At 28.9% G+C, this 14,360-nt stretch overlaps 1 protein-coding gene and 1 long non-coding RNA gene across 2 annotated transcripts; both read right to left on the bottom strand.

Annotated features, from left to right (window-relative positions):
• Positions 1-8: 8 nt before the first annotated feature.
• On the bottom strand, positions 9-1,890 carry LOC149031127 (uncharacterized). Its single transcript, XM_089176662.1, has 3 exons — positions 1,752-1,890; positions 1,141-1,454; positions 9-918 (listed from the first exon to the last, which is right to left on the bottom strand). Exons 2-3 carry the CDS (start codon positions 1,405-1,407, stop codon positions 862-864), a joined length of 324 nt encoding a protein of 107 aa, XP_089032788.1. The 5' UTR covers positions 1,408-1,454; positions 1,752-1,890; the 3' UTR covers positions 9-861.
• Positions 1,891-10,631: 8,741 nt separating this feature from the next.
• Positions 10,632-12,377, bottom strand: LOC149031126 (uncharacterized). Its single transcript, XR_016178011.1, has 5 exons — positions 12,231-12,377; positions 11,921-12,081; positions 11,700-11,787; positions 10,915-11,546; positions 10,632-10,818 (listed from the first exon to the last, which is right to left on the bottom strand). It is a non-coding gene; the product is annotated as an uncharacterized LOC149031126 (long non-coding RNA).
• Between the last annotated feature and the right edge of the window lie 1,983 nt (positions 12,378-14,360).

Raw genomic sequence — 14,360 nt, 5'->3', positions numbered from 1 at the left:
ATATCAATTAATCGTAACGAATTATTTATTTATCTACAATATCAAAATTTAACGTCATATTTGTCTTTTTTAATAGTTATTTCCAATTTGTTATTAATAGAAAACTTTTACAAATTCTTTTCAATGACGAATAATCATTCGTCTGAACACACATACACACAAAAAACAAAAAAAAACAAAACAAAGAAATTTAAAGTATTTCACGATTGAAATTCTTAATGAAGAAATTTTTAATTAATAATTATAAGAATTAAAGGCATGATTTTTTCATCAACACTGTAAAATATATAATTATACAACGAGTTTTATTTTAATGAATTAAAACCATGAATTTTTCATCAACACTTTAAAATACATAATTATAAAATGAGTTTTGTTTCTTTTTTTTTTCTTGAACATTTTTACAACATGAACAAAATATATAATTAACATATATATTAAATTTAATGTACATGTAGCCAATTCTTTGCTTATTATTGATGTAATATAATATAATTGATTTAACTATTGAATTAAATTTCGCTTGCTTTTTATTCTATCTATTGATTATGAGAGAAACGTAAAGTAGAGTAAATTAATAAAAGCTCAGACTGCAGGTGTGTAAGCACGGACAAATATAATACAAAAAGTAGCGTGGCGTCATAGTGTATCTATCACGTGCGTCGTCCCAATCTCACTTCGTCCGGAGGGAAAACCATGGTGTGAAAACCCCCAGGAGGTCTTTGATATCAGTTGCCAAGACAGCTTTCCAGAATGGGACGCCTTTTAGGATAGACTTCCTCCGTGTCAAAACGTTTTAATTCTGGACAGCACGTCTTTCATTGGATTTGAACATATTCCACCAAGACAGTTTTCATTCTTTTAGAACGAATACGATTTTTCTCTTTTCCAGCCCTGTGTGGGATCTTCAAACTTTATCTAGACGAAAACACGCATAAACAGAATTTTTCCTGTAGAACATAACCTATTTGCTTTCCCCCTTTTTTTTTTTTTTAAAACAAGGCTTAAAATCTAATCTATGTTTTCGTTTTTTTCCCTAAATAAGTGTTCCCCACTCTACTGGTTTCCATTATCCGAGAGACTACGTCATTTATTTGATTTAAAATTAAATAAGGTCTCCCCAAATCACTTTCTAACTACCTCGTTCTTGTACAAGTGCCACAGGTGAGACCAGGGAACTATCCGGTTTCTTGATTTCACCTTGTGCTCCCTCATTTCGTCGATGATACGATTCAACTCCTTTCTTAACTGATGTGGAAACCTCCGGGGTGCTTGCTTATTTGGTTCCTTCTCGGTTAATCTGATGGCATGCTCCATGACGTCACATCTTTCGTCACTCGAATTCTCTTCGAACTCTTTCGCATTGACTTCAAGAAATTCCGCAAATCGTTTATTCTGTTTCTCCATGAAAATCGATGAATTTTCTTCAAGAACATTGTTGCTCAAAAGTGATTCTGAGGGACCATATTTAATTCTTAACAAAATAAATAATATAGCCTTTCTTCCAGAGTAGTAGTGTGAAAGAGCCGGGTTAGTAATAAATAATGTAAATAGAACAAAACTATATAGATTATGAACTTAAAGTTATACTTCAAAATTGTAACCTGTAGCTACTGAAGCTAATAAACATCAATCAATCTATCAATCAATCAGATAGAGGAAACTAGAGGAGGAGGGAAAAACGTGGTACACGTAAATCGTCTAGTTCCTTTTTCTATAGAATTTATTAGAAAATAACTAGATCTACATACTTGGGGCTGTGTTTCTGCACCTCGGTTTTCCTGGTCGTGAGCTGCCTAACAATTCTTTGATCTTTGGACGTTGTTGTAGAGCTCCTCCCACATTTCCTCCATTATTACAGTTTTAGCTCCACCTCTCCGACTTGTTCTTTGACTACTGTTCGTCTAAGTTGTCCCGTCTTTGATAAAATGTGTGTGTGTTTCTTTTTTCCCAAATAGTCAAATTAACTCGCGGAAATTTTCGAACATACGCGTTTTTCATCCCGAACGTGCCCCCTCCCCCAAAATATAATAATAATTTATGTAAATATACATATTAAATATACAACCAGATTAAAGACAAAAATAGTACAGGTAACCCTTCTACAACACGGTATCTGGTAAAACGATTTACAAATTGTGTATTCCACGATTCCCTAATGAAAGTATTTCTTTTCATCTTCATTGCCCGAAAACAAAAGAGTCTCACGCTGTTATGAACTGAAAACGTCAACGTTAATTGCGTGTTGGATGAAGATATGGCCCTCTTCAGTTGAAATAGAAAATGTGCGTGAATCGTCACAAAACAAAATTGATCATTCATTAGAACTTGGTGAATCAATCGAAAGTAAAGATTTTATGAATATGGATCTTGAAAACGATCAATTTGTATTAGTGGAAGAAGTTGACGAAGCAAATTTGATGGAAATAGCATCCAAAGATGTAAATCAAATCGATCCTGAGGACTCTAGCACTAATAAAGATTGTGCAGTTAATAATTTAACATTAAAAAATTACAAGAAACCCTAAGCTTAGCTGAAAATCTTAAGTCATTTATCTTGAATGCAGACCCTTCCCCAGAAAGAAGCCGAAATTTCAAAAGGGAGCTGCAAAACTGTCTGGTTCCATACCGAGAAATTTACAATGACCTGGTAAGAATTAACGAACTAAATAAAATTACAGATTTTGTAAACAGGGAAGAAGATGCAGAAACCTTGAATGAAGAAAAACTTGCTGAAAGTGAAGGTGATATAATTTCATCGAGAAAAAAAAACGTTCTGGTTTAATAAATCTCAGTAGTGACGACGAAGAAATTTATTCAATTAAAGTTGCGTTCAATTAAAATAATATTTTTTGTTTTGTATTGTACATACATTTATATTTTTAATAGAAATTAAGTTGTTTGTTTTTAAAAAGTTCTCGAAACTCAACTCCTCTTTTTGCATTAGCTCTGGTTTTCACACAACATGTTATTTTCGAGAAACCTATCTACCGTGCTGTAGAAGGGCTACGTGTAGTATTATTTCTATTACTGTAATTATTTAGCTAGCTAATCTCTTTTCGTATTTTTTTGCACTTTATATGACAATACGATCATTCGCGTTTTGTCAATCTGGAAACGACCTTTATTCTCTTCATCCCAAAACTACCCAGATTGCAGAATAAAATTATTAATAAATTAGTCAAATTTAAATGTACGTTAAATAAATACATTATAATTTATTGTTCGATTTATTGTTCCCGTTTTTATTATCATTGTCTTTATTTTTAGTGGACAATGACTTGTCGTGTGTTCTGTGTTTTCAGTTGTGCTGCAAATTGGGCACGCGTTCTGTCTTTATTTGGAAAAGAAAAAAAAAACAAAAATAATATAAAATTTTTAATTTAAACATTAACAAATATAAAACATGCAAATACAACAAAATAAAATCACTCGATCATTATTATATTAATTGTAAATACCAACCGATGATCTGTAAATTAAAAAAAAAAAACAAACGAAATTCTATGATATAATATCTTTTGTCAATTTCTACAATACAAATTGTGTAAGAGAAAGAAAAGAAAACAATCTTATTAGATTATAGAATTTTATCATTCTAGGTTTTACTTGTTGTTTTTTTTATAAAAAATAAAAAATAAAAAATAAAAAAGAATTTCTTCAGCTTTTAGCCCCCTATTATCAATACTGTGCACGCGTTTGTGATACGAACTAATGTATTAGAATAATATATAAAAAAAAATAAATATTAGAATAGGAATCTTCTTTACCGACAGATGTGAACAAATAAAAGAGGATGAAGATCTATCACTAATAACGTTTAATAAGAAATACGTTATACCGTTATATTTTATTATTGTAATACGAATTGATAGATTAGCTAAATTGGGAACAATGTGTTAGTATAACAAAACAATGTTAAATAAAATTACAGCAAACCAACGGTTTCCTTAAAATGGGGTCATTGTATACTGTTATTGGTTTTTATTTATTTAAGTATATGAGATGTATAAACAAAATTCATGTTCACCATTCTTTTTCGAAAATATACATACTTGTGAAAGTGAGAGAAAATTCGAGAACAAACAGAAAAGCAGATAGTTTTGTTTCGTATGAACAAAAAGAAACTTAAATCACACATTACCCGTTAGAATATAAAAATAAAAAAAAAAAAACATTAAATTAAGTGTATAATGATTTTCAAAATAAATAACGCGTTTTCATTGAATAGAAACACATGCGTTTTATTTTCAAAGTAGGCAGTGCACTTAAGTCTATTGCTTAATGTTTGGTGGAATCAAAACTTTTCGAATATTCTCTAACGGAAAGTAAAGGAATAATTTAAATTTTGTATGTTCGAGAATGATCGAGAAGTTTCGAAAATGATAGACAAAGAGAGATGATTAGTATACTATATAGAAAAGAAAAGGACAAAATGGCGCGAACTTGTATGATTTTATTTTAGAAATTACGAGTGGTGTGTTTTGCATGAAAGAATACGATGTAAGACGCACGAATAATACAAATATAATTACGAAGATATATTGTTGTTAAGAATTATGTTAATAATTAAAGTAACATAAAACACACGCGACGAGTATTAACCGTTTGGCTGTTTATGTTATGCCAAAAATGTCGAGAAATGCTTTTTTTTTTAAAACTGCGGATTGTTTAATACTAAATATACCTGACCAGTCATTTTGACTATTCGAGCTATTTTAATTCAAAATCTCTACTTAGTGCCGTTGTTTTAGCATATATCCGAAAAATACGTTAGCAACCAAACGGTTAAATATTAATTTAAATAATTCTAGATACTTCACGATTTTATTCTATTTCACTATATCTTATTTAACCTTTTAATAAACATTATTAAACAAATATTATAATAAATAAATTGAAAATAATATTTAATAAAACTCACGTACATTTCGTTTCCTATCTCTTAAAATGCTTTTATTGCGATCGAAGTCGAGGTCTGAAGAGAACTGTTTAATATTGATGATCACATAGACAACTTTCTCTCCGGTTCGATTTCAATATCATATATAATATCAGAGGTATCATTTTGATAGAAATCGCTCTTTGAATCCGCTGTGTATAAAAACAAACAAATAATTTGAATAATATGACATTGTAATTCCTTTGTTTATTACTCAATATACGTTATTGTTAATAATTCGTTAAAATATTATAATTAAAATAATAATTAATATTATATATAATATAAATATATAATATAATATTAATATTATAATTAAAATAATTACAAATAAATGTATAAAATAATTAAAAAAATAAATAAAACTATCGAACAAATTTTTGTATATTTCTATTTTCGAATAATTAAACTGTTGAAAATATTAAATTTATTTAAACGTGTACGTAAATGTGTTTAACCTTACGGTGAGTTCTAAGTAGTTGTATTTCTAGGAAAGGGTAAATAAGTTTTTCACACATAGGAATAACGAAAGTAAATAATTCTAGAAAAAGTAACAACAAACTTCTTATAAGTATTAATAGATATCTTAAGATAAGCGAAATGTTTTTTTAGGTATAAGTATAAGGAATGTCATATTCTATTATTCTTCTATTATTGTGGTATGAAGAAAAATGAGAGTGTGTGTATGTATGTGAGTAGACGTTAATTATTTGATTTTAAAATGCTAATCATGAAATACGTTGCTACCAACGATGGTAAAAAGAAGTGGGGATTTCTACTGAAAAGGTAGTTTTATAAAAGCATGACGATATTAAAGGGGCGATGGGAGGCTAGGGGAAATATTATATAAATATATTGATATTAATTAATAAACAAAAAGAAATAATTTCATTGAACTATTATATTTTATAAATATTCAATTAGTTGCACAATCATACTTTCAAATTGAATGGATAATTAACGTTCATATTAGAATCGTTTCATATATTAAGTATTTATGAATTTTTATGATCCCAGAGGCCCCTAACAGTTATAAAAAAAAAAAATAAAAAAAGATGTATCGCAAGTTTCAAATCTTTATTTAAATTTTAAGCTATACTGCGCAACGATGCAAGTTTTTCTACTAAATAAGATGTGAATAATCAATTATTTATTGAAACTACAAAGTAATTATTCCAAAAATTTAAAACTCTGTAGATTTTATTCTTATAACAGTAGCTATAACTAAGAATTTGTACAGATATTTGGTTACTACAATTCTGGAGTTGCAGCTAGTTGAAAGATTACGTTACTTAATTTTTTCGTTCACCCCTTTTCTCAACAAGTTTCGAATCAATGATTTTTCGAAAAACCTACATCTTTTTCTCGTATCATAGAAAACAATAAAATTAAATCACATCCTTTTAAAATGCGTGTCATAAATATTATAAAAATAAAAAAAATAAAAACAGTAGATTCATTGAAGTCTTAAATCTGAAACAGATATGTTAATCAATTAAACATATTATTAACAATCATATTTAAAATCTTTTGTAAGCCTGTGCAAATATTCAATGTTATATTTATTATGGACTTGTAAATATTTATATTTAATATTTAGTGTTTATATGTGTGCCTTCAGAAATGCATTTATACATATATCAAATAGAGGAGAATCAAAAGGGTTTATTGTTAAATCCAACGAAGATCACCTGAAACAAAAAGAAAACTATATTAATTATAGAATCAAGTGATACAGTAATTGCCTAACATATAAATCGTCCAATTCGCAGATGCACTTTTTAAGAAAATTCTCTATTTATTTTCAACAAATATCTATTTTTAAACGCGTGATTTTTACTTTACAAAAAATAAAAAAAAATAAAAAAGTAAAAGTACAAATATTAAGTTACTAGAGAAGATAATATCCATTAATTATTATGACTAGTACTTTTAAACTATATTATATAGAAAAGGAAAAATTACACATTTACAAAAATACGATCACAGTGAAAAATATTAAAGACGAAACAAGATAAAAGAAATTACTGTAACATTTACAAAAAGTTAATTAAACTCCAAAATTTAATAATACGGAAATTTTAATATTTATGACTTTAACTAATTAAACAAATATGCATCTTTTTGACGATGAGACACGAATTTGGTGTCCCAAGGAGATGGAATGGTCCATCATCTCCAATTACAACTAAAAATTAATGACGAGCAAAAAAGTAAAAAAATAAAATATAAAATATGACTAGAGAGCCATTCTCTAAAGGTACGAACTTGCTGTTGAACCTTTGAAAATAACTCAATAGCCTCAGTAGTTGCCCTCTTGAGCCACAATTAAGTGGGGGCCTCTTCGGCATTAAGCCTCTTCTTTCTTCATTCCATGAAAACTGCATTTGGACATTTCCTACGTGCGAGCAAGATAAGATCTTTCATACTAAATTTGCAAATGAGCTTGTATTTTTCTAAATAACATTTCTCGTGGATACTCAATGAACTTTAAGTTTATTGACCATACACGAGAATATTTATTCGAATGTCCAAGCAGATAATGATTTCCCTCGATGACCTAATAACACTTCGCACTTTTAACGTCGAGTAATAAAATTGAATTGAAACAAATAGTGCAATAAATGTAATAAATTTTTTTGCAATACCTTCATTTCATTAATTCGTTATATTTAATTATATAAAATATTTCTGGCTGTAAGACGAAATCGCGATAGTGCGTAGTGCTAATGCTGAAATACTTAAAACTAAGTATCAAATGCATCAAAGAATTTGCGAATTTGATTCGACTGTATCTCGTTCGAGATAAAATCGAAGTAGAAATGAATCTTTCAAATAGTTGCAAATACCTTTGAATCATGATACATGATAAAGATCACAAAATAGTTACAAAATATATATTAACAAATCAAGCATAATAGAACGAGATGATCAAATATTTTGTAACAATTCTGTATAAACCAGGAGGCAGAATTACCACTCCGGAGTGGAAGAAGGAAGTCTAACGCCTTTCCTGGATCCTACCTACTTAAAATTAAAATTTTCACATTCATTCAGAGAAGTATGCTACCTGCCTACCTATTACCCATATTTTAACCCATTTTAAGAAAAACCATACATACCCACCCACGCACTCCACGGTTCTCACACATACCACCAGGGTGCAAAAAGCCTAAACTAGAGAGCATGCCCCGGGGCACCTCCGACACCCTAGTTCAACCACGTTTTCTAAACTTATATGCTAATGGGTATACGTACGTTTTGCTGAAATCGACTGCCAAGACTAATGATTATTGCATAAAAAACTAAAGCAAAAATACAAGTATACACTAGTATATATGTATGCATACTAGTAATATACAAGTATATCAAAGTTTCTACAAATAAATGCAGTAACTCTACTATGCAAACGATTATCAAAAAAATGAGAAATATTTAATATAAATATGAAAATGAAGATAGATATGTAGAAGTAATGCTTTAAGTATTTAATGATGTATTAAATGAATAAAAAAATATCGCGTAACGATGTACAATACACACTACCTAATACGCACACACAGGTGTAAAGTACATCGTGCAATCACTAGCACAATAACAGCCGCCAATAAGGGAAAAAACTAAAACTAAACCCACGCTAACTGTTTCTCACCCATACGTGTAACACCTGGGCACACGCATAGATGAGAACGCAGAAAGTATGGGGGGAGAAACGGGGGATTAGTATATTAGAAGCTGAAAATCCTGATCTAAAAAATATGATTAACACATAAACACATAAATACATTTGTATAAAAATTCATCTAAACGGACTAAGGACTCTACAAGTCATTTGGTGAATAATGACTTAAACAAGCGAATGAAAAAAAAAGTTACCCCATATGAAACAATTGTAGTTTCGAGGTAAGGATGTATTAAAAGACTCTACGGTGATGATGGATATTTTTTGCAAACCTCGGACGATTCTTTCACTAAATGGCTGTTCTAATGAAAGAACTGGGCTTTGAGCCACCACTTAATTGCCAGAATCTATCCGTCGCGAATGAGTTTGTCTTCTTGCTCATTTATTTAAAATATCAAAATCATGATATATCAAAATAATTCTCGATTAGATAAACTATGTACGAAGCAATGCATGTAAGACATTTATTACATACTTTTCTGGACGAAAATGAGTAAATTAATGCTCGGTTTCATCACTAGTGACCACGAACAAAACACATAATAAACAAGAGAGTGCATTTATTAATTGCATTATTAATTAAATGAAATTAACCGATGAGACAAGAAAACCTATCCTGAACTAATAATAAAACATACAATAAAATATACAATTTTCATGAGTAACTCCTAAAAAGGAATTACTCATGTGCTCGTCAATAATTTATTGAAATAATTACAACCAGTAACTCGTGCCGATTTGGACCTTTCATCCTCGGCATGATTGAGCACTGGAGGGACTTTAAATAAAAACTCATGGTTTAAGAAGTTCTGCGATGGCTCCAAAACACTCCTACTTCGCAGCAAGTATTGAAGTCTGACGATGGAAGATATTACTCGATTTGCCATTGAAGAAGATCCATCGAAGATCCATCCAACATCTTTGAAAGGAAGAGAGAATCCATGGTTATATCTGTTAAATAAAATAGACAAAACGATAAGTTATCTGGAATATTATCCAAAATCATGTTAAAGTAAAATCGAATAAAATGTAAATAAAAATGAATACTTACAATGCATTCCAATGAGATGCAGCTCTATTGCACCATGGTGATGCACCACGCGTGAATCTAAAAACGCGGTATAAACGATAATAAGAAACTATAGATGAGTTTCTTATCGCGAAACCGAAATATTATTATACGACGAACAACACTGACTCTAATTCGCGTTTGATTTTAACTTATTACTCGCCCGATCACTGATTCTAGACTGCACTAATTTAAAGACTGCATTGCTCGCAGTCAAATGCAAGAACAAAAATTTCACTCCCGATCACTTCACATGGGCCATTCTTGCACGATTGCAATCTGAAACTAAATTAAAAAACAATACTATTAATATCATTACTATTATAGAAAATCATTAAAATTTTTAAGGAATTATTTAATAAAACAATATACTCACTTTAAATCTTTATTGATGAATGCACAATGGGTCTCCTTTCCTTAGGATGACGATGACAATGCACAAATAATGACTATAAAACTGCATTATATTCAGTTAATTCAATTAACACTAGATTTATGGACTGAGCAAATTTGATTCATTTTAAACTTTTTTGTTACATATATATATAAAATAGAAATATTTTAAATTAATCGTAATGTAATAAAATTTAAATTTAATTAACTTTAAAGTAGAATATTTTTTTAATTATATGGTAATTTTTAATGCTATAATGAAATATACATAAATATTAATTTCTTTCTTCTATCCACTTTTTCATTTAAATCACGTTTGTAAATTTTTAAAAAATAGTGAACAAATCTAGTGGTAAACGAATTTCTAAATGAATTTAATTAATAAAATGTGAATAACATTCCAACGATGATCTGAAACACAAATAAAAACAACATTATATAAATTGTTGTTATATAAAAATTACTATAATTATTGAGAAAATGTTTAATAGAAAAATATACTCACTTTGATGGATGCAGGATGAATGCAAGATGGGTATCCTACCCTTAGGATGACGATGAGCACATGTTTAAACCGAATAAAAGAAACTTGCGAGTTTCTTAACCGAGCAAACGAAACTTTAACATACGACGATCAACACTGAATTTACTTGTCGACTTTTTTATATTTTATTTTAACACGATGCAACACACGAAAACCTCATTGCCTACGCGCTCGATTGCAATGATTTTCTATAACAGAAAAAGAAAAAGAACAATTAATATCACTGTTGTAATAAAAATCAATTGAAATTATCATAGAAATGTTTGATAGTAAAATATACTTACTTTTAGTCTTCGTTGATGACTGCAGGATGGGTATCCTACCCTTAGGATGACGATGTATAAAATAAAATTAAATAAAAAGTCTAAAAAGCTGAAACATACTAAAGACTATATTACAATATTTCCTGTAAATCATTTCTGAAGGCAGGGCACACATTGAAACCATTGAATATTTTTGATAGAATGGTATTCAAGTTATTAAATATTTGTGAAATTGATCAAAAAATGCAACTATTTGCTTGCAATATTACATATCAAGTATGTATTGTTAGTATAAATATTAATTAAAAATCTTTAAAGTTGTCTAAATAAAACGGTAATTGTATCAGCAAACTCAATAAAGAGTAACATAAAAAATAAACCAGTTTTTATACCATTCTATGCAATGAAAAGCTTTTTAAACTATTAAAATCAAAACGATAACGTTAGAAATAAAATTATTAAATAATTTAATACGTTTATTTTTCGTTGATGTTGTCTCGTCGAAGGATAAAAGACGAATACGAGATACGTTACTACGTAACCTTGCTAGAGGAGATCTCGGGAGTGTCGAACGCTCGGCTATTATACGTATGTTATCGGCTGTTTACGTTTTGTCGTTGGAAATTCGACGAAGAAAATTCCTCGAGAAATTCCTGGAAATAAAAATACACATTTATAATAACTTATATGTCGAGTGTATTGTTTTCTTATTCTTCCTCTCTTTCTCTCTCACTCCTTCTCTCTCACTCTTTCTGTAGTATTTCTATATGCTTATATGCTTATATTTAAAAAATAATAATGCTCACCTCGCCGTATATGGAGAAGATAAAAAAAGTTGCCACAAGGTTAAAATATTAGTGAATTCGTGTTATAACTCTTCCCATGTTAAGAAAACTAAAAGAAAGTAAAATATGAAAACACATATAAAAATTATGCATGTAGTATGCATTTGATATATAACATTCGTTATATATCATTTAATATATAACAGGAAGGTGTACATTAAAATAATAATTGAAACAATTACCTGAAATTAACGGGATAACAAAATCCGCTGCAACACGTATACAGATGGCAGATTAAAAAATTCGAAAGATTCGCCATATTGCAGTGCATAAAGCAGGCGCGTAAGACTGGCGCGAAAATACATCATGCGCGAAAATGATGCGCAGTATATCTTCTTTCCACCTATAATAAAGAAAAATTTTTAATGATTAAAAATACGATATAGAAGCATGAAAATTGTCAAAATATACTCAAAAAATCAAAATTGATCCTTACATCCTTTATATATTATAATAGGAAGATGTAAACTTTACAAAATATCTTTTAATTACCTGATTTTAACGGGACGATGACACTCCGATGTGTTCTCCACGAATGACGCCATGAAACTGAAGAATTCGGACGAAAGCTTGGCCGTGATTGGCTAATTCATTTTTTTGATCATGAAAAGGGTCATCACGGCTTCTTACACGGACAGAATCTGACCTTCCTCATGACCACGCTGGTCAAACTGCATATGATAATTTATTTATTAAATAAATTAAAAATCATTTCTATTTTTCTAATAAATGTATACGTAACTTATAAATATTCTAAAAATAATGAATAGAATAAAGACAATGTCGACATTAAGAGATCTTGGTCGTTTTGCACAAAAGAACAAAATCGTATAGAAGAGATTGTCGATAGAAAAATATCTAATATGAAATGCAGCATATGAAAGAATAAATTCCCAAAATCAATATCGATAAAGAATCCTCACAATTGAAATACTTTCAGAGATGCATAATTGTTTTAAAAATATTCATAATAACGTTTATACACGATTCACACACGAAGATTATTCCACATGCTTTTCTATGCTATAAGATACTACATTCTCTTTATCTTATTCATTATTTTTAGAATAATTATGAATAATGTGTACATTTTATTTGTAATCGAAAAAAGAAACATAAATTTATAACATATCAAAATTATTTTCTATTTAATGTATGTTAAAACATATAAAATGTTTAAACCAATGTATATGCATAGAAACAATCTGAAACGTAATTAGAGAATATTAGAATGATAAAATAATTGTTAATTAAAGAATGAGATTGCCTACTTTAATTTAAAAGCTTACATATGATATATGTACCTTTCTCTTCAAGATTCACCTTTTAACTGAGGCATTATCCTCTATGAAAATGCTTTTATTCAATTTTGGTTATGTTATTTTCCAAATGTTGCCCATCTATGCAACGCAAATAACATTCAAAATAAAGAGAAATTTAGATTATAACTCTCTTATTTTTACACTCTTTTCACTAGAAACAATACTTTACACACTTTACTTGTAAATATTATAAAAACAATCAATAGAATAAAAAAAGAATGCAGAATAAAAACATTATCTCATTGCATAAGAGAAAACAACCATGTAGAAGAGAAACGTTGTCAAAGAAATTTGGAAAACAATTGACAATCTATCAAAATTGTTTTCTATTTAATATATGTTAAATTGTGAGATAGTAGAAACCTGCTTTAAAAAATAAAATATGCATTATAACAAAAATAATTTTATCCTGAAATTAAATAAAATAAATATTACAATAAAAGATTTCTTGTTTTATCGGTGTAATGCCTGTAACATTATAAAAGTTATTAAAAAACATTATAAGGTAATTAGTTTCTGGAGATGAAATGGATAGAAGGAGCTAAGGAAAGGAATAAAAATATGTTCATTGGAAAATTACAGAAACTAATTACAATTATAATGTTAATGGTAAGCGGTCTTTGGCTGGATTTTACTTGCAATGGAATGTAAAACATATAAAAATATGTTAAACATTACATGGAAAGTAAAATACCATTGCCCAGGTCTAACCACGAGGAGGTAACCGCTTCTGAAGACCCAAGAGGGATGTGCATCCTAAAGATGCTCACATCCGAATATAATTCAAAGGAATAAATCTAACTCTTAGGCCCCACCATAAGAGTACCATTCAAAAAATCGTTAAAATTATTATCGAAAATACCAGAGAAAAATTTCAATATTAAAAAATACAAAATGAAAGACAAGGAGTGTAATCTGAAAAGAAATTCAATAAAATCATCGATGATACTTAAAACTAACACACCCTAGAATAACTTCAACTTATAGAAATACAATCTATATACATTTATATACATAATTTTCAATCTACATAAAATAAAGTATAATAATTAAAAAGAGTATACAATTATAAGTTGTACCATGGAATCTATAAATAAAGAAAATACATTAAAAATAATTATCAAACACGTTCGATGCTAAAAGGAGAATTATATAACGATACACATTTTCATTTTATTTATACAAATAATTATTTTATACTATCCTATATTACCAAGTCCATTTCTGGTGCCTTTATGGTCCTCCTCTGGTCCACCTGTGGTCGTTTCCTTACCATAGTCCAATCTGCAACAGAAAACAA

This window comes from Polistes dominula, unplaced genomic scaffold, assembly GCF_049000335.1.
Source record: "Polistes dominula isolate Pdom_NZ unplaced genomic scaffold, Pdom_raw_medaka contig_80, whole genome shotgun sequence".
Taxonomy (NCBI): domain Eukaryota; kingdom Metazoa; phylum Arthropoda; class Insecta; order Hymenoptera; family Vespidae; genus Polistes; species Polistes dominula.
Note: the sequence above shows the minus strand (reverse complement) of the source record. Positions and strands in the feature narration are given on the sequence as shown.

Bases quoted from the DNA above. Each gene is read 5' to 3' on its own strand.
- LOC149031127 (XM_089176662.1), bottom strand. From the start codon at position 1,407: ATGGAGAAACAGAATAAACGATTTGCGGAATTTCTTGAAGTCAATGCG. The intron at 919-1,140 runs GTAGTTAGAAAG...GTTTTCGTCTAG, and splicing joins GGCACTTGTACAAGAACGAG to ATAAAGTTTGAAGATCCCAC.